The 21012-nt window shown below is 39.2% G+C and overlaps 1 protein-coding gene across 4 annotated transcripts in view; it reads left to right on the top strand.

Moving 5' to 3' along the window:
* ELMO1 (engulfment and cell motility 1) overlaps positions 1 to 21012 on the top strand; it is a 301131-nt gene that overhangs the window by 47655 nt on the left and 232464 nt on the right. For 3 of the 4 annotated variants that reach the window (XM_058832447.1, XM_058832448.1, XM_058832449.1), the window contains 3 exons: positions 1640 to 1789; positions 14552 to 14592; positions 15512 to 15584. In XM_058832447.1, coding sequence (XP_058688430.1) covers positions 1712 to 1789; positions 14552 to 14592; positions 15512 to 15584 — 192 coding nt within the window. In that variant the 5' untranslated portion in view covers positions 1640 to 1711. Of the gene's footprint in view, positions 1 to 1639; positions 1790 to 14551; positions 14593 to 15511; positions 15585 to 21012 lie in introns of those variants that run through there. The other variant, XM_058832451.1, reaches the window with a different exon arrangement.

Raw genomic sequence — 21012 nt, 5'->3', positions numbered from 1 at the left:
AGAACTGCTGTTGTTGGAAATAAATTGCTGTAGTGTTAAAGTTCATAAATTGCTTTTATATTACGTGTTGAGAGCCCTATGTAGAATGTAGCAGAGCTTGCAGAGTCAGAGGACTGAGCCTTTTCAGAGCCGACCAGAGGCACACGAGAAAAAAGGAAAGACAGAGACATCCAGAAGGCTGGATGAACTCACACTTATAAAAGTAGTCTGAGACAAAGGTACAACATTTCTTAATAAAGGGATGATTTCACAATTTTGTTCAGACCGACCTGAGCTTTGGCTTCTGCTGCAGTTGAAGCAAGGTCATTAGACTGGGTTAGTTGAAGCAGCCCCTGAAGATGGTCAAAGCCTTTTTTAACGTGTTTGTGTCTTTGGATGTCTGGTATACTCAGCTAGCTCCTCTCTTGCCTTAGCTCTTTGAAGGGATGCATGTGCAAACATGTCTCCATGCTTTCACCACTTCCTTCTCTTTTTCTGCTAAGAAGAAGTGGGACTGCACCGCTGGGGATTTCTACAGCTTCTCTTGCTTTGTGATACGTGATGGCGCTCTGCTGGGTCTCAGCAGAGCATGCAGGAAACACCATGGTTGCTGAGGAGGGCTTGGCAAAGTGAGCAGGAACCTTCCCATCTGCAGAGGGGTGCACGGCTGCTGTGTCTGAGAACTGTGGAGCTTTGCTACTAGAGAGGGTGTCCTGCCACCACTGGGCTGAGAGAGGGGTGCAGAAGCTTTGTTTGCAAGCCCAGAGAGGCACTGCACACTCTTGACAAACATTTATGATTGCTGTTGGAAGGTTATAAACTTTGATGAGTCAAAAGAGACAGAACTTTAATTGTGCAAAACCTGAGGATTTGGTTCTTCCCCTTTCGTCTCTCCCTGAAATTTCCAGCTCTCAGTATTTGACGAGAGATCCTGTTGATAATCGTATTCTTGCAGAATTATGACGTGTTACATAGCTGACTATGTCACTGTGAATGTACAGTACATCCTTGCGTATTCACGTGTCTGAGATGTACCATAAAGAAGTATTTATATGTGGGTATCTCTGGATCCCTGAGGTGAGGATGTGTGTGCGTGTGTGTATGTATATGTGGAAACTGCTGTGTGTTCTGCCTTCTTCCTGACATACTGGTTGCTATAGTGCAGTGATCTATTTGTGAACACCCAGAAGATCATTGCTATAGTTAAAAGAAACAGTGTTTCCTGGCCATAACTTCCTGGGCAATCTTTTCTGAAGTGCCAGCATTAACCGATTCGGTCACCTTCCCTGGGACTCCAGGAGTGACACTGTAACTGGAGCTTTCTCTAGTTTGTCGCTTTTTCCCCACTAGCATATTTAATAATATTTAAAAATAGTTTTTCTATTTAAATCTAATGCATGCCTATTATTCACCGTACATTTCAGTGCTTCAGCCATCTTTCTAACAGGCTGTCGAGCTGTGCAGCGCGTCGTGGTGTTGTGTCCTGTGTTTGCTCCTGTAATGTGTGCCATTCTCCTGCTCCTGCACATACACACACATTTTCATCCACCTGCCCAGCCAGGGGAAATGTAGGAGACTGAGGCGGCAGTGCTGGAGTTCTGCCTGAACTGCTGTAATATTCTTTTTTCTTTTTTTTTTTTTTTCTCCTCTCTCCCTGCAGGTGTGAATGAGAGAGACTCTCTGCAGTATTTAGTGTCCAGTTGTACTGGCTCCGAAGAACAGCAGCATCGCAATGCCCCCTCCTGCTGATATAGTGAAGGTGGCGATTGAATGGCCAGGTGCCTTCCCCAAGTTAATGGAAATAGATCAAGTAAGTGCCTGTGTACCTGTCATCAGCTGGCCCTGCTCATGAATAAGTTCTCCTCTGCACGTTTTTCTCTGCATTTATGTTTACTTCAATGCATGTGCATTTTTCTATGAGTGTATGTGGGGTAGAAGGTTTTTTTGTAAGGGGTTTAACCCTCTTCCTCTCTTACTGATTAAGGTTTTTTATTGCGTTTAGCTGGTTTCTTCATTTGCTTTTTCTTTCTGAACAGCTCTTTGAATAAGGCATTTAGTTCTTGTGTGACCCACTTAACACTTTTGTGCCTTAGTTTGTTGTAAAATTGTGGTAGTGTTGTTACCTCTGGGTGGAAAGTCTTCAAATTTCTAGTCAGTGCTTTGCATTTGGAGTAGAATCATTCTGAATGGTTGCAGCAAGTGAAGATTTTGGAAATTAAGTAGTGGTGTAATGTGAGCAAGGAGGATTTTTGTTCTCTGCAGGAATCTCAGGGGTTGTTCTGTTTACTTCTAAAGCAATGGCCCCATGGATAGACTGGAGGCAGTGTGCAGAGATTAACAAGTTCAAAATTATGAATTAAAAACTCTTTTTAGGAAATTGTGGTGGGGGAAAGCAAACAAAAACAAGTTATACAAGAACCATGTTTTATATTCTGGACTTCTCTGAGATTGTTTTTGTGGCCCATGTATTAATATTAAAAGCAACCTCTTTAATATTTAACAGCTTACTCTTAACATTTTGAAGTCCTTTTACCTGGTTAGAATGATTATTATTTCTGTAAATAGTATTCAGAGTGAAGAAAAGCATTTTATAATGTGCTTTAGACCCTGGTGTGTCTGGGGACTCAATCCATTATAAAGGTCTATTAGAGAGGAGAGCATTTGACTTCACACTGAAAATGTATTACTGAAATGGGTTAGTAATTTCTTCATGCAGTGCAATGAGTTTCACTTGTAGTTAAACCTTTTGTGGTACATGCCTGGGAAATTCCTGTGTGAAATTTGAAGAAACATGGTACTAGAGGGTGGCTGGAATCACAGCAGTATGATTTTTAAGCATCCTGAAAGCCCCCTTTGAAGGAAAAGGGAGCTCCCAAGTGAAACCAAACTTTGTAAGTTGATTTTTGACCTGCCAAGCTTTTCCATTTGCATTTGCTGAAATTTTTCAGTAAGCATAGAAATATTTTGCCTTCTGGAGTGAAGAATGTTTTACTTTTTTCTTTTTATTTGACAAATGGTAGGCACTGCACACTGTGTTCAGGGAAAGATGCATGTTAATCATGATGAACTAAGTACAGTGAGGAAAAAACTGAAAAAATATTATCAAGTCTCCTTTCAAACAGCAATAAAATAATATGCAAATGATTTGGTTTAATTTACAAAAAGCTTAAAGTAGCTATCAAAAACCCTTCATACCTTATCTGTAATATTAACTTACTTTCCTAGTACCTTGTTTTTAATTTTATTATGTAAGATTTGAAGGCAACAAGAAAGATCAATGCTGAATTATATTGGGTAAAACTCCTCAGACACAGCCTGCCAAGTTATCTGCAAGATTCCTCAAGCCACTTTATGGGTAGGAGGAGGAAGAAGAGGGAAAGTGAGGCCAGAAGGGAGAAGACTTAACACCAGCCTGCTCCCAATGTAGAGAGAAATGGAAATGAGGGAATGAAGTTTGAGAATCTCATCCCTCCCCTTTCTGACATGGAAAGATGGGAAAGGAACATCCCTTCCTTTTACCCATGCACACTAACAGGGGTATTTACCTTTTTCAGGGCTGGGAGCAATGTGGGAATGAGCCTTGAAAATATATAGGGTGATACATACTTCGGAACACACAGCTATGCCTTGATTCACTTAGTGCTAACTTTTCCTCAATCTGTTTCCTTTAAAGCAGCTATTCAGTAGAAGAACTATAGTGGAGGAGATGATTCATCCCTCAGATGGCTAGCTGTCGGAGATGATAAAGGGGAGGAGGGAGAAGGAAGGCAGAAAAGAGAAACCACTTACCCACTGACCAGACACTGTATCCAGTGCCTGTGTCCCAGGTGGGATCTGTTCATTCAGCCACCATTTGACATATATTCAAAAAATCCTAAAAACTTTTCCATACTAGTTTCTTTCTCTTTCTTACCATCAAGAAAAAACAGTATCTAAATGAACAGTACTATAGTACTTTTTAAAAAAACACCCTGTCACTGTAGCATGATGGCAGTCCTTTAGCTTTCAGGGTACTGAGGCTATTCCAAAAACTGAAGTACAAATACCGTATCAGAAATCAGAAGAAAATCTGACAGGTTTTTTAAGGTTGCTTGTTGCATATATTCGAAAACATTTATTTATATTCAGTTTCACATTATCCTAATTTACTTGCTGTGTATATGCATGTTTTGCTTAGCAGTGAAGAGAGTAAAATATTTTCAAAGTGAAAAAACGTCACTGTGAAAACATTTCTGAAACCAGAACCATTGACAGTGGTGTACTGGAAGGTGTTGGGCCCTGAAAAAAGCTCATGAGTATTTTTTCCACCAAATGTTATTAAACTTTACACTCGCCTTCAGATGCATGACTTCTGACAACTTGGACTTCAGGAGGCACAGAGCCTTTTCAAGTTGAGGTTTCCCACTGAATTTCTATAGGTTTATTAGCTTGGCTTCACAGTGGTAGTTTTAAACTTAATCACACAAAATTAGTTTCACTCAGAGAGATTCTGTGCCAGAAAAATTAATATATAATTAATTACCTTTCGGAATTAACCTCTGTGCCTGCTTCCAATGCATGTAAAGAAAATTTTCTTCTCATTCATTGACATGTACTACTTGATGTCAGGGCTTTACAAGTGCTTCTTTCTTGGAAAGTTGCTTTAGACAAGGAGAGCAAATCTCTTATTTACTGCCCTCTCTCTTTTACCGGGTGGGAACCAAAGTTGCAGTAAACCTGGCAACTGGCTGATGCCTGTATGCATTAAAATTTATTATAAATCATATTCTTCTTGAGAGATGGACTTGTTTGAATTCAGTTACTCTCTTCTAGGATACTTGGGGTTTCTTTAGGTTTCCCTGCACAATTCCTTTTTTTTCCTCAATTATACATTAGAAAAATAACATCCAGACCCCTCCCTCCTCCCTTAGTCTGTACTAGCACTATTAAAACTTTGCCCAAAATTAATTTTAATATATGAAGCTTTGATTGTGGCTTTAAGAACTGTGTATAGCATTGATCTTTCATGCTTTAGTCTTTCTGTCATGTAAGGGGAGGAATGGAAATGAGTTGGTGTCTGAATTTGCATTGGGATCTTTTTGTGGACATTTTAGCAATGCAGTCTGAGGAAGAAATGGATGGTAGATGCTGACTGTCTGTTATCTTTTTCTTCACTCTTCTGGCTGATTATTCTAGAAGATGTTAAGAATAGGACTGCACAGGGTCTGTACAGGTGAACCAGGATTCTTTGTTTGTCCCAGAAATAGCTATTTCATAAGAGGGTGTTATTTCTTGAGTGCAGTAAAAGCCTGCATGCTTTAATTTGTGCCCATTATGTATAATTCTTAGCTGTTGGGGTTTTTTTTACAGCAGAAATTATTTTAGGTAAGCCAATGCTGGTTTTAGGTTACCTGGATACTTTGTGGCTTTACAGGAGCTGCAGGAGAAGCAGCTTCCATGAGAGGCACAAGATGGATATTTGGGGACAACATCTATTTTGGCTTATCCCATTCAAATCCACTCATGTGTCTTAACACAAGTTGTACTGAACCATATTTCCACAGGCTTGGGGATGAACTTCCTCAGCCTTGGAGGTAAACAAGGCTTTCCTATAGAAAGGAACAGTTTATAATTAAACTTGGCCGTACAGTCTCTTCCTCCAGGTTTACTTTTACCTATGAGATCATTAAACATGGATTAAATTAGCAGATGTGAATCTTTACATTAGCAAAAAGAAATGGGGGGGAGGGGGAGGAGAGAGGAAAGCTCTATTTTCTTTTCAAAGCACAAATCTCATACAGTTTAGGGAAAAATTTACTGGAGCATTGTCATATGAAAATTTCATGTTAATAGAAGTGCAGCCATGGGTAGAGCCATGGACTGCTTTACATTAATGTTCTCTCTAAAGTTTAGACTTACTCAGCAAGCTTATATTTTAAGAGTCTCTTTCAAGTTTTTTCTTCTCTTCTGCCAGTGTAATTTTAATTGTGGTTGTTTTTTCATCTTCTTCATAGGAGTTGTACTTCACTGCAGATTAAAAGGTCACCAGTAAGGTTTTGGTTTTTTTAAAAGGAGCTTTCAAACCTAAATCTGGTTTCAGACCTAAATCTGGACCCTTGGGTCCAGATTGTTAATGGATTTAGTGCAGTGTTTCTCAAACTGTGGGGGAAAATAAAGTTCAAAAGGGACTGTGAAATACTTAATTAGAGAAAAAGTGGCACATCACTTCTGCCATGTGTGTGGACTAAGAATAGATATAGTTTCTGCAAGTACTGTCACTAGTAATAGCAGTATACCGAGACAATGCTGGCATCACGAGTCTAAACATATGCAATATTAGTGAGCACCACCATTGTTCAAGCAGTGATCAAGAAAGGGATATTGATGTATCGCTGTCTCACCGTGCTGTGAAGTGTTGCTCTCTGGGCTTCATTCTGCCTCCAGACTCTGACTTTCCCAAAATCAAGGATTTTAGTTCTTAAGGGAATGAAAGAAGAGAGAGACTCTTGCCTCCTTCCCACAAACCTGCCAATTTATAGGATCTCTTGCCCAGAAAGTGAAATGGTACTGCAGTAGCTGGAACTAGTGATGTTTTTGGTATGAAGATTTCCAACGTTATTGCACATCCTGAGTTTATAGTAAAGGGAAATGTCAGTGCCTTTAACAGCTGACAGGATCTCAGTTTCTAGAAGATAGAGGACTGTGAAGCAGCTCATGGGGAGAAAAAAATAAAAGATATAACACTGACTTATAAAAACATTCCCTGCCTTGATTTGCTAGCAGCAGCTCCTTTATGTCAGATGGGGGAAGGAGCCAGTGCTCGAGGCTGGCTCTGCAGCTGTATCTCAGCCACTCCGAAGGAGGGTATCAGTTGCTGCTGGTGGAAGGCTTGCCCAAAGATGGATGAACCAAAAGGTGGCTTTTCAAAAAGAATTTGAAAATATTTTCTTGTCTTAAGCCAGTTTGTTAAAGGTAGGGCTTGCTTAAAATCATTGTTTAGGTACTAAACAGTTGCTTTTGGAGTTTTATTGCTTCTTGTTAAACCATATTTCACTTTCACGAAATTGAATGTGAAACTGTTGATAAAGCAGGTGCTAACTAGGATATAAACATAATGAAAATATTATTAATAGAGATGGTAAAGAAATACTATCTGTTATTTTTATGTGATTTTTTTTTCCGTTTTCTTTGTTGGATTAATGAAAGGTCTCAATTTTTTGCTTTTATTTATTTTGTAAAAGCTGTTCAGCAGCAAGAACAACCTTGGAAACAATAATGAAGATGTTTTAGTGCACTGGATATAATTCAATGCCCTGACACCCTCATATATATAGACAATGCTTCGTTAACATAATGAACCAATTGTTAAATACAATAGAGTTTGAAAAATATGATTCCTTTTCTTACAGGACATTGGCATTGGAGTAGTCACCATTAGAACCTCAGTTCTTTGATGTGGTGGCAGCCAGCCAGCATGGATAAAACGGGCAATGTTTTTGTCACATGTTACATTTTATTAGTCTGGCTTATGCAAAGCCACATTCCCACTAGCTGGCTGGAGTCTTTCAAAGCTGCAAACTTATGTCCTGTGGTGTGTGTGTGTGTGGCTGGGACCTCATCACTGAAAAATACATAAAAACTCTGTCTTACTGCTTCTGTTTAATACAGAGGCAGCAGCAAGGCCTGGTAGATGGAAGAGGTAATAGCAGCATAGAAAGGAAGGGAAGAATAAATAGAAAAGTTTTGTGAATTGCAGTTTAATGGATGCTATTTATGCTTTCTACTTGACCCCATCTTTATGCTTTCTACTTGATCCTATCTTCTAGGTTAAGAACCATAAGTTCAATGCAGTAGATGGTTGGTTGGCTGGTTGTTTTTTTGTTAAATAGAAGTGCAAGTAGAGCCAGGATACACTTGAGATCTACAGAACTAATATCCCACTGTTCCTGATCTCCAGCATAAAGGATGTTCAGAAAATAATATTTTAAGAAAGAGATAAAATATTTATTTTTTTTTTTTTTTATTCTCTCCTTGAATTTTGTGGGTCTGTGGGGTTTTTTCTTTCCTTGGTGTCGGGTTTGGTTTGACTTTTTTCATGTCTGATTTTACAAGCTCCATAATTCTTGCCAGAACCTCCCTGTTGGAGCCTGAATTTTGCGGCCTGCAGCTGATGGCATTTTCAAGATGAAGGCTAAACATGACTTTAAGGTTGTTGCATCAATATTTTTTTTAACTATCAGCAGGAGTCCCATCTCTTAAGTTATTTCTGCTCTTATTTAGTGGAAATATGTAACAATGAGATTCCTGAAGTTATGGACTGATGAATTAGTTCACATTCTGGCCAGCTGGAGTATCCTTTATGGCACATTTTATGACTCAATTATATTCTAGTTATAGACATGCAGATTGTAATACAAAAGAGAGTAACACCAAAAATCCCACAGTATAAATATTTTTGCCCCTGTAGGCCAGCAATGTAGTTGTCATGAACTGGGTGTCTGGGGTTCTCCACTCAGTCTTCAAAAGTATGCTCTCCTAATAGGTTGTGTGAAGAGCCACATCTTAAAGCCCTGCTTTATATTTAAAATTGTATTTTGGCTGTATTTTAAATACATGTGGCAAGAATGCTGCATTCAAACATGCTGAAATTCACAACTGAGTCCCTAGGTTTTTTAACTTTTCAGTACTCTTGATTGGGAATTTTTAGTATTCCTACCTATACTTGAGAAAGCAGGGAGTGTTGTGGCTTGTTAGGACACTAGATATGGAGTAAGAAGTATCTGTAAAATTCTGTTTATGGTTTTCCTTTTTTGATTGAGGTTTTTTTTTAGCAACATTATATTTTGCTGCTTCCTTGTTGTGCAGTCACTAACATCCTAAACATATGATCTGTGGGTCAATGCTTAGATCAGGTGAAATGCAGATTTAGGAGTGAAGATCTCTTTGGGGGTGGGAAGGGAGTATCTGAGGAAGCTGCAGCTGAGAGTGAAGGGGGAGAGGACATGAATACCCGGGTTTCCCTAAATCTTGTGCACTTTGTGGAACTCTGTTGCTAAATTTATACCGAGGTGTTGCTAGTGACATGTTAAAACTACCACCTTAAGAGCTGTGAACCGAGCTGATAAAAGCTCTCTCCCATCAGCCGCTGCACTTGTTGAGGGTTTTGTCTGTTGGCTCTGAGGTGTGAATGTTTCCAGCCCTGGTTTGTGTCACCCCACCGGCACAACTGTGCAGTGTCACCCTGGCCTTGGTTGGGTTTTATGGTCTCTTGTACTGTAGCACTGTGGTGTCCCTGTTCTTCAGGCATTCACTCTCTGTGCTGCTCCCCTGGGTGGGAGAAACCCTCTCTTTCATCTTTTACAGATGCCTGATAATAAATTAACAAGTCTGGTCCCACCAGTATTTCACTGTAGGCAATGAGGAGTGTTAATTCCCAGAGTGGCTCAGAGAAGGTTGAGAAGGCTGAAGTCCAAAGCAGTCCAGCATCTCCCCCTTTCAGAAGACCTTGTTTCTTACACACAGGAAATCAGTTTCAAAGTAGTGAGTCATGGATCCAGGTGTCCTGGCATCTGGTATTTGCCACCAGTCCACTGTGGACCCTGGTGCATGACAGTAACAGATAAAGCCTCCACTGGTTGTGAAAAGAGGTGTTTTTCTGTTTTTAATAGCCATAAAAATGACTTTAGCACTGAAAGATTTATTATCATGATAGCATTAATTATAGGACAGAATGTTGTATTTACTGACTTCAAGTTCTGTTTTTTGACAGATGCACAGGTCAGCAACAGAACATTTTTCCTTCATGCTGTTTCACACCAACAGATGTGCTGCTTCTGCTATTTTTTTCTGTGATAGGCTTAAAGACAGCAAAGTTAAGGGTTTTCTTGTTAATTCTGTGGTTAAAAGGTGTCAGACAGGGAGAGGGATGTCCTAATCATTGTCCAAAAAAACCAAAACCCCAAGAAGAAGAACTTAACAAACCAACTTAGCAAAAAGAAAAAACAATGAATCTCTGTTACTCACGAGGAAAGGAAAGATATTTGGACTTGGCCTAAAAGAAACCTGTCTACAATTTCCTGGTGTTGCACAAAGTATATCAGAACTGCACAAGTAACACAGGTTCCCATGCAGATTTAGGCTTCTGTCCTCTTCAGAGTTCGCACATGCACATAAACACACACACACTTGCTGTTTGATTTGAGAGTGCTTTAAACTCAAATTGGAGTACTACTGGTGGTTTGAACAGGACCTAGAGCTTGGCCAGCATTGATGTGTTGGATATTTTTTGCTTGCTTTTCCTTATCCTGTGATTTTTCTGGAACAAAACAGTGGTCTGGACTAACCCAGTTTACAGTTTACCTGTGCTTAACTCTTCCTGGTGACTGGTTCCCTGTGAGTTCTCCACAGGGGTAGGCATGAAAGGATGAAACTGGTGAGGAAATTGGAGTGGGAAATCTCAGTCTGTGTTCTGCAAGTAACCTTGGAAGTGCTACCAAATATTGCACAAGCAGCAAGGGTGGGTGCTCATGAGACTGAGTTAGGGATCTGTGTGCATCCCAGCACACAAAACCTGGAGACCACTCTGAGATATGTGTGCAGGTGAGCTCAGAAGTGGTGACATGCATGGTGGATGTCATTAGGGCCACACTTGAATCTTGGACACCTGGTCTAACCAGTCAATGCAGATAGATCTGTACCAGGTTTGTAAATTCACACTGGCTGTAGTGCTGCCTATGCTCTATGTCATTGTCAGGATTCTCCCCTTGTGTGCAGATCAGTAAGTCACAAGGCTGTAATGATTCAGTGTCACTTAACTTCAGCTATCAATTTAATACCTACCCTAGGAAAATATTTTATTCTAACCAATGTGTTCAGTGCAGATACTGTGATAAGTTAGCTGAAGGTGTTATCTCCTGTAGGGAGCATGAAGTTTACTTTGATCTCTGTTATTTTGTACATTAAAGCAACAGCCTGATCTTCTTAGGGCTTTAAATGAGCATCTCAGCATGGGTAAAAGCTCACTTCACTTTTACAAGTCTAGGAGAAGACATAGAGACAAAAAAAAGAAAAAGCACTAGCACAAAATACTAATTTCTGTGAAGGAAAGACTTCAAAATATTTCTGGACTGATTGTACGAAATTCTTTGAAGTACATTATCTAATAAGGTAAATTTGACTTTTTGGAACTGTAAATGCAGCTAGGTAAGTAAATTTCCATAAACATAATTTTATTAAGATTAAGGTAACAAAACCTTCAAATCTATGCTCTTTGACATTTGGCAGATATTTAGAGCCAGGGGCAAAAAAAGTGACTTTGAACGGCCTGCCAAGTGGATTTACTCTGCAGAAAATGGAAATAAGACTTTTACCTCATTTTCCATGGTTAAAAAAATGAAAAAAAAAAAAAAAAAAAGCTCATTTTTCTTTGTTTTCTAGTAGTGCTGTAGTCCTATACGTGCAGCAGACAGTCATGTCCAGATGCTGATAGCCAAACATATTTTCCTGTCTTGCAGACTGCGGCAGGATTCTGGCGGTGGCTGTAAGCCAGCTGGAAAGTGCAGAGGGAACTGGGCACTCACCTGCCTGTCACTCCCAGAGGAAGGCAGGGCTCTGCAGGCAAGGGGGCCTGGCTGTGCAGGCAGAGTGGCAGGGCTGCTGCTGCCAGCTCTGCACGCTGCCTGCCAGAGTCTCCCTGCAGCGCGCTCTTCCAACCAGCCTCTGCCCTGGGAATGCACACAGGGACTCGTGGCAGCCCTCGCCTGCTTGCAGTGACACCCCTCTTGTGAACAACCTGCTGCTGGAAATTTATCTCCCAGCTAGCCAGGGAAGGGAAACAATTCTTTCTGGAGACATGAGTAGAGGGAGTGCAGCCCAGGGGATTATAAGGAGCAGCAGCTTATTAGTATTGCTTGTATTTATTAGTATTGCTGTGTGGTATTTATTTTACATTTATCAATTTGTAAATTGTTATCACATCACTAATTCCAAACCCTGTGTCCCAGGAGAGTTCAAATTTATTTTCATCCTGTTGCCTCTTTCATCACGAGTTGTGCTTACTCACATCAGTGCTGTAGCGGTAGTGCCACAGGAGGATCAAACTGTATAAATATTTTTTATTATTGAGGATCCATTTGCTTTTCTTTTTAGCTGTTTCTAAGAGGCTCTAATTGATCTGTTGCAGGGGTTTATGTTTGCTTTGTCCAAGTTTTTAGTTTCAGGTTTTGTCATATAATAATTCAAAGGTGGTGTAGAATATGCAAAAGGAGTAGTAGGTGAATGGGATTGACAAAGGACATGAAAGTTGATGGTGTAGAGAACTTAGAAGTACCAAAAAATTATTTGAAAAGTAATTTAACCCAGCCTTCACAGTATTTATATTGTTGCTAATTTAAATTGTTAAATTGTCTTTTTGTCATAGTTTCTAGTGGGAAACTACAGGTCCTATGGGAAATAATGGGAAGAAAAATCAGTTACTCTTTTTGTTTTCTATTATATTGAATCTGCTAGCTGGTTTCTGTTTACTCTGTAAAAGGAATTAATAACCCATATATATGGAAAAAAAATGGAAGTGTCAGAACAGGACCTATAGTAGCATCCTGAGGGGTGAAGGGGATGCAGCATGAAGAGCTGTGCACTCTGCTTGGCAGCGGTTTGCCTACAGGCTGGCACATGTGTGCTGAAAGGCAAACAGAAGTTATCCAGCTCCAGACAAAGCTGTGCTCCTCCCTCCGTCCTTCCCCCCCAATATTTTTTGGTTTTGTTTTGGGTTTTTGTTTATTTTTCACAAAAGGCAGAGGAAACAAAACAGTTGTAAGCCAGGATTTCTCTCACAGGATTGCAGAAGCTGAAAAGCCCTCAGAGAGGAGGACAGCAGGTCAAAGTAGTTGTACATAAGTGACACAGTAATCCAGACTGAGGAATTGATCAGTTAAAAAAAACTGGGGGGAAAACCCACTTATTCTATCTGGCCTGATCTGCCTGATCTGCTTCACAGCCTGGTTGCAGCTATGCAAACTGAGCCAGTGCAACAGAGAAGCTGCTGTGGAGAGGAGGGGCATGTTCCTGCTGCAGAATGGAGCAATTTCCCACTTCTGCCTTTTCTCCAGTGTGTTGGTGTTTGCTACTCATTTAGGTACATAGCCAAGCACATGAGGAAATCCGTTCTGGTGAAAACTACTCCCCCCTGCCCCCCTTTTCCTGGGCTTTTAGTTCGATTGCCTTCCTTGGTGTGGATCATCTTGGATGGTCATGTGAAAATAGAAATGGCAGTGAAAGAGGAAGGAAAGAAACCAAGGACTGAGACAACCTGCTAAGCAGGAACAGAATCCTTTCATCAGGTGTTTTTATTCATGCCTGATTAAGATTGTCTTGTGTTACGTTTCTGCCTGTTTGTAAACTACCTTAGCTGACTGGACTGTTGAAATAATAAATCCTTCCTTGATCCTGACCCAGCCAAGGAGTCCTGTCTCTGGTTTTCTGTCTATGCAGTGGTGAAGCAAAGAAAGCAAAATTCAAGGGAAAATTATTTCTTCTTTCAAATAACTTACTGAGTTAATTTTTCCACTAATCATTTTCTGCAAAAATTAAAGGTAAAAAGCTTATTTTGACAATAGTGTTGAATTGTGGGTAGTTTATGGTGAGTTTTCTGTATTTGTTTATTTTGCTTGCTTTTTTTAAATTCACTGAACTGTCATTATTGGAAATATCTAGAGATGGGGGATCCTATGATGTTTAGGTGATTTGGGAAGGTTTTGTGAAGCAACAGATATGTGTGACATTGTGTGGTCACCCAGTATTGGGAGAAAAAGGCTTAGTAGCCACTCAGCTGGTGAAATTCGGGGTGTTTCTTTTTGCCATACAATTTCATCTATGGTTTGGGACATAAAAGAACATTTTCTCTTAGCCAGAAGTCTTCTAAAAACACTTGTGTGTGCACCCTGTGTTTTTAACAATGTTCAAAGCATTGCAACATCAACAGGCTAGACTGTTTTCTATTTTGGGACCCAAAGCAAGAGAGCTGTTTTGAGTCAGTCCAAATGCTCCTGTGCTCACAGATGCAGAAAATAAGGCAGAACTGATACATCTGGGATTTTAACACCTTTCAGGTGGTGTTTTATCAGAGGGGGACCTGGATGTGTGCACTTAAGAGTGAGGATTGCTGTCACCATATGACCGTCTCTGAAATGGACAAAAGGTTTAAAAATATTGAATGTCTTCTGGTTTCAGATGTCATTCCTGGAAAATGCTTGTGTTGATATCTAAATGTTCTGTTCCTTTTGGGTAATGAGAGAAAGTGTACACAAAAGACCCTTTTGATTTCTCAGTTGAGAAACTGAGTTTATGTTATATGGGCTAAAAGTGGCAAAAATAATGGATAATGTCATAATGCATATGTCTAGAATTTCTGTCTTTATACCTTTATGAGACCAAAACAGCAGAAAATTTTGGGATCCTTTCACACTTGCTGTTAAATAAATAATGAAATGCTACTAGTTTTGTTCTTTGTATTTACTGGCTTTGGAATAATATTCTAAGAGCTCAGAGTTATTCTAATTTGGTGATTTTGCTTTTTCTTTCTTTTTCCATTTACCAGAAAAAGCCACTGTCCTCGATAATAAAAGAAGTCTGTGATGGGTAAGTTCTGCCATATTGTACATACCAGATACAGTGCTTTTTGAAGTATTAAACAAACTAGGAGATAATATTTTCAAAGGAAAATCTAGATATCCTGTATGACTAGCCATTAGTTGCTTAAATCTTTTTGTGTTAGCTTCAAATTTTGAATTTGCAGTGCATTTTGGATCAATTGCTTGCAAGATGAGGCTCCTAACAAAGCAGCTCCATCATGTGGGTGACTCTCATTTTGACTACTTCCTCCCTTTCTGCACAGAGATGCATTTTGCCTACTCTGGCATGTGGTCCCTGCTGTTCAGGGGTTAAAGGGACTAAAGCATTGCCTCTGGCTCTAAATTTTGAGCACTGAGTCCAGTGGGTGCTGTAAGCTGGTCCAGTTGATGTGATTGTTCATATGAAACCGAACTGTTAATTGCAAATTCTGCAGTATAGACTAATAATTGGCTGAGAGAAATACCTTGATTTAAGTTTAATGGATTAATTTAAAAGGCTGTTTTAAGCAAGTGTTGCCACACAGGAGAAACTAGCTATTTTCATCAACTTGTTGCTGAACTAAAAAGGTGATATTTTATGCCTAATGTAATATATCAACTTAATACTATATCCATTGTGTATTGCATAAGCTAGCATAAATTTCTGGTACTGTACTTTTTTCTTTGGTCAATTTTAGTGACTTAGTGATCTTGCTTACCAAAAAAAAAGATCACTAGGATGTATTTGTACTGAAATTTTCCCTTTTGTAAGAATGCTTTTAACTTAAACTTTGGAACTCATCATTGAAAGCTAAGGAAAACTGTGAGAAGTATGAGAAATATATGGGAATGACAGACTCTGTTTGGTCATACTAAAATTATGTAAAGGGTACTTTTTGAATTATTAAGATTTCATTTTGTGATTAATTTATTTTCATATTTCTAAGGTGGTCTCTTGCAAATCATGACCAATTTGCACTGCAGCATGCTGATAGTTCTAATTTCTACATCACCGAGAAGGTGGGTAAATTGTTCAATGAAATTCTTGCATAGCCTATAAAAATATTTGCCGCAATCATTTATTTTTAATTAAAATATATGAAAATACATTTTATATAATGCAATGCCATTGATTTAATGACTTTTAAACTGATTTCTTCAGTTAGGAAAAGCAAATAGAAGTCTGAATGTGCAAAGTTCTTCATGTTGAGTTTGAGACTTGAGCATTGAGCCCTTCAACTTTGGTATTCTTGTGTGTTTAGTATTCTGCTAACAAGTGGTGTACAGGAAACTGAAATATTTAAAACATGAAGGGCTCTTTGAAGTCTGAGGAGACCTTCAGTGCATGTCACTTTCCTTTTTGGCTGAGCAGGTAGAAATAAGTTTCAGTGACTGTGTAATATTTGCTACTTTCTCCTGCCTGCCGTCTTGCCCTTACCCAGTTCTGTAAGCTCTGTTGGCTTACGTTTTATTGTCCCCATGTAGCATGGCAATAGGTGATTCATCAAGTGATGCAATGACTTCAGCAGAGAGTAATGAAAAGGCTATGGCTGTAATAAAAATGGAATGTCTAGTATAAATATATGGGACATGCTCATCTGAATGGGACCAAGTAGAACATTCATTCCTAGCATTACTGGTAAAATTGCTGAAATTACAAGAAAAAGATTATTTGGAAGAGTGTACGTGTAGCACTGCAGAGGAACAGTTTCTAAGCAATGGCAGAAGGGCACTGTTTAAAACCTGATGAAATCCACGTGTAAATTCCCTAATCTCAGTGGATTCTGAGCTAAAAAGACCAGAGTTTAAGTGCACAGATATAGATGCCTCTTGCTTACCTTGTTATCAGTTTAGTTCATCTTGCTCTTAAGTGGAGGCATATCTTGGTTCTGTTTTGCATTTTACAGCTCTTTAGGATTTGCTAATATGACTGAGACATGAACTGAGTTTTTTCTTGCTGTAATTCATACCCACACCCAAGAAATAAAGGAAACTTAGGCATGGTTAAGCATTTGGAATGACTAAATTTAGCAAGACAGCAAAAGCAGTTGCTCATAAGAAAGTGCTGTGTTGTTGTTTTTTTCTTTTTTTTCCCTGGGCTCCTTTGTTTTGTTTAATTTCTGTTTGTTCATTTTGCTTGTTTTTTAACAGACTAGTTACAGTTCTTCATTTAACTGCTTGCCATCCCAGACAACCTTCTCAATATGTCCTTTTTTCTTCTCCTTTCTTTTCAAGTTTCAATTGACAGACACTTCAAAGACCACTACAAGGAAACCTGTTGAAGTAATTACTGACTTCTGTGTTTTGCCTCCACCAAATTAAATAGTGAGATTGTTCTGCTAATTGCCCCCAGTGGTGACACAATGTTTACCAATAAAGCAGACACAATTGAATTTGCCTGTTGTAATTTAAACTCTGTGCAGTGAGTATTTCCAAGAAGCAGGGGTTGAGTGAATACTCCAGCTTTTTGAAGGTCTTTGTCCTGATGCAATTGAAAGGATATTTCAGGCCTTATCTCCACCTTTGGTGGATAGGATTCTGCAGCTTTGGAGAAGAGAAATGTTTTCTGTTCCACATAAAAGAGAGTCTGACGGTTTTTGGCTGCCTTTAACTTGCAATAAGGATGGAAAATTATGGTCTTCTAGGACATTTTGGATTGTACTGCAGAGAGGACTTTGAGTTTGTTTATTCCCCACTGGAAATATGCAGAGTGTCTGACTCTGAGTCACATAAATAAGAGAGAAGAGCTCTAAATGCCACTAGAATTACTCAGATGTCTGTGACTTTCATTAGATATTGTTCAGTGTTTATAGCTGGTTGTTGGATAGTGGCTGTGAAGAGAGGCTTATATAGGCCATCACCCCTTCCACATACTTTCCCTCATTTGTGTTCAGTAGGGTGTTGTTGCTATCTGAATTAAAACATGAAAACTGCCGAAAGACACATGCACTTCAAGGAAGCTACAACACTTAATTGTTAAAATCCACATTGCTGTAATCTGACTTTTACTAATGGACATGAACAGAGCTTTTTTTTGTGACAGTGACAGCTCCTCATAACAAATATTTTTTGCAGGTTTTAAAGGTGAATTATATGTCTGTATGTAAGCAGATAACATTATCTATAGGTCATGTTTCTGCAGAGACTGCCTTCCAGGTAGAGATGCCTCTTTAAAATATCACTGGGTTTAAAGTTACCAGAAAGAAAAGCAATTAGTGAATTCTTGTATAGAGTAGCAAGAAGCTTTGAAGTGAAAATGTCCCAAATGTTACATGGCTTACAGTTGTAGTTTTGTTTTTGGTGGCAAACAGCCCATCTGTGTTTTGGCTGTCATATACAGAACTCTTTATCTTTTGTAGCTGGACCTATATTTCCCAATTATACCATGAATAAACAAAAACAACACCCAAGCAGTTCTGTCTGTTAATTTATTTATATTTTGGCTGTATTATTTGGAAAAATGCCTCTACAGAAGTAGCAATAATTCCTTCAGGCAGTATAAGTGAGGTCTTTAACAAATTTTGATTCAGCCAGGGTTACTACTAGAGATAGGGCTTATCACAGCAGATCCAGTTTTGGCTGCTGACTCTTGGGTCATGGTATGGCTATATCTGTGCCCCTGAAGCTGCAGTGAAAATTATCACTTATTTCTTTAAGCCCTTTTCTTTAAAAATGACAGAAATAAAACAAGAGGGTATGTGGACAAGAAAACCAAGCAGGCATAGTGCCTGAGCTAAAATCTGTCTGGTGTTCTGATCTTCAAGTGTTTGATTTTTAATTATGCTGATAGGTATGTGGGTTTTTTTAAAGGCTTTGCTTATAATGAAGGAACATTTCTCTGGTAGGTCAAATGTCTAGAAGCCTGACTTCTAAGTCAGGATCTTATCATGCTAGATACTACAAGATAAGAATAAATAAGTCACCTTTGCTTCAGTCTATCCAGGCTGTACCTGAGTTAAATTCTTGTGTACATCAGGTGCAATGACTCAGGAGCGCTGTAGCCTGGGGGAGCTCAGGTTTAGAAAGGAAAATGCTATATGAAGAGTAGAAAATGGCTGTATAATTTTGTGTGCTATGTGTGTTCCCTGGCTGCAAACCACAGCTCAGATAATTGTTAGCTGTGCTCCTCTGCTGGCAGTACGAGCAACGCAGGCGCAGAGATTTGAGTGGCTGATGCTGCACCTTGGTGGGTATGGCTGGTCCCTCGTCGCTGCTCACCCTTGGTCTTGCAGACTGTGGCCACCTCTAGATCCATTTGTAGCTCCTGTGTTTGCCTGGGGAAGGATGGTGGTCAAGCTGGTTTTACTGCTGGAGGAAGAATGTGGTCGCTCTTAACCCTCTGTGTCAGCAGCTCTCAGAAATGAAGGGTTGGCTGCTGGTGCTGAGGGGTTTGTGAGCCAGCAGTGAGCACACAGTGGTGACAACGGTGACATCTTTTTGTTATCTTTTAAAAGCAAGGATGTTTCATTCATCTGTATATTGAATGTAACCCATTTTTATTGTCACAGTATTTCTGTGTTGGCTTTTTTTTTTATATCTGATGCATCAGAAGACTTCCCGTGGGCTTTTTTAACGTCTTTCCTATCTCCCACATTTCTCTTTTATTCTTATTGCTTGAAGTGGAGGGGAGCAGACACTGAGTTTACTCCATTAGTTTTTGGGAGACTTTTAATTCTGTTTTGCAAGAAGAGCTGCCCCACCTTCCTTTTGTTGTAATTATTCAATTCTGTGCTCCGTTTGAAGATGGGACATCTTTCTAACCCCCATCTTCCCAATGCTGGGAACCTGAGTGGAGTCCCTGGTGCTTGCTCTTTATCTAAGGTGATTTTGTTCGTGACCTATTTTTTTGCTGAACACAACCTGTAATTGTATATTCATGTGAAATTCCACCATGCCTTTACAGGCTCCCTGCGTGGGAGTGTATGCAAATAACAGGACAAGAAATGAGCCATTTGTACAGTTGGGACTTTCTGAGTTTTTACGTTTTTCATATTCATCTGTTTTCACTGATTAATTGAATTTTCAGTGAGTTGTAAGAAAACATTCTTAATTATGAAGGTTTCTGATTCATAGAAGGAACTGGTGCTTCTTAAGGAGCTGAGAATGAAAAATAGCATTAAGAATGGGAACTGGAGAAATGTATTAAGAGCTGTTTCTTTTTTTTTTTTTTGCATCACTCCTGATAATACATTTATTAATTGTGCTACATACATGGTAGATTGTAGATTTAACTTGGATCAAACCATGCCTGGCTTTCCCTTTTCTCTGCCACTTATAAGATGTGGTATTTCTCACATATTCACAAATTTCTTATTATTTTGGGGTGTCTGCACAGCCCTGCAGAAATTCCCTAAAGTAAGGGCAGCACATGGCATCTGAGTGGCCATGCTCCTGCCTGCTTGATGAATGCTGGTAACACTGCCCTGTAGACTCCAGTAAAATCTCAGATTATTAGTGTATTTTTCAAGTGAACAGAAGTAAAACTTGAGTATCCATATACTAAATTGCTTTCAATCCTCCTTCATTCAAGCTGATTCCAAGAACAGTGGTTATCCTTCTTTTAGTTCTCTTAGGATTCTTTTTGTAGAACTTTTGGTCTATACTAAGTTTTCTAAAGAAAATAATTATGTCCTGTTCACCTGTTATACTTTCTGGCCCCAGCACAAACAGCTTAATTCTTCTGCTTGCTTCTTATTAAAATATTTGTTATGATGATTTTCTGTTTAGTTTCTTAGTTCCATATCAAGGCTGATGAGCTGGATCAAGTGGGATGATTTTTAAGAAATCTATATAGATATTTTCTTGAATTAAGTTTGTAATTTTGCCTCACAATTAATCATTAGAGGGTAAAGACACTGAAAATGTTCAGCTTTCGGTTAGAGCAATCAAAGATAGGTATGGCATACCAGGGGCACAGTACAACTGTTTGGGTTCAGCTAATGGCAAACAGTTCTGTGTAAGATCTGCCCAACAAAAAAATACTCTTTAATTCATTGTTATACTTAAAGAATAACATGTTTGGATGGGTAGTTTTACAAAGTGCAATGAACAGATGACAAGTCAGCTCTGAGAGAGGATGGCTCTGACTTCTTCTTCCATCCCCAGAAGATCCTGACCCTTTCTTCTTTTTTTTTTTTTTTTTTTTTGGTGGGGGGGAGTTTGTTTTTTGACGGTTTTTGGAGGTGGTGGCAAGGAGGGAATAATTTTGTGCCACTTTAATTCATTAAATTTGCTTAGTAAAAAGGCTGCTTGATCTGATGCAGGGATGAGGCAGGACTCTTGAATAATGTCCAGGAATAGCCTGTAAGCAAGAAATAAGTAAAGGAAAGGTAGGAAGAAGAATGGTACTTTGCTTTTTTGACAGCTGTGACCTGTTCCTCAATTGTTTCTGGAACTGGCTTAAGCTGACGTAGAACAAAATTTTGTCAAGCTCCAACTGTAGTCAAAA

This window comes from Poecile atricapillus, chromosome 2 (assembly GCF_030490865.1).
Source record: "Poecile atricapillus isolate bPoeAtr1 chromosome 2, bPoeAtr1.hap1, whole genome shotgun sequence".
NCBI classification, from domain to species: Eukaryota; Metazoa; Chordata; class Aves; order Passeriformes; family Paridae; genus Poecile; species Poecile atricapillus.
Note: the sequence above shows the minus strand (reverse complement) of the source record. Positions and strands in the feature narration are given on the sequence as shown.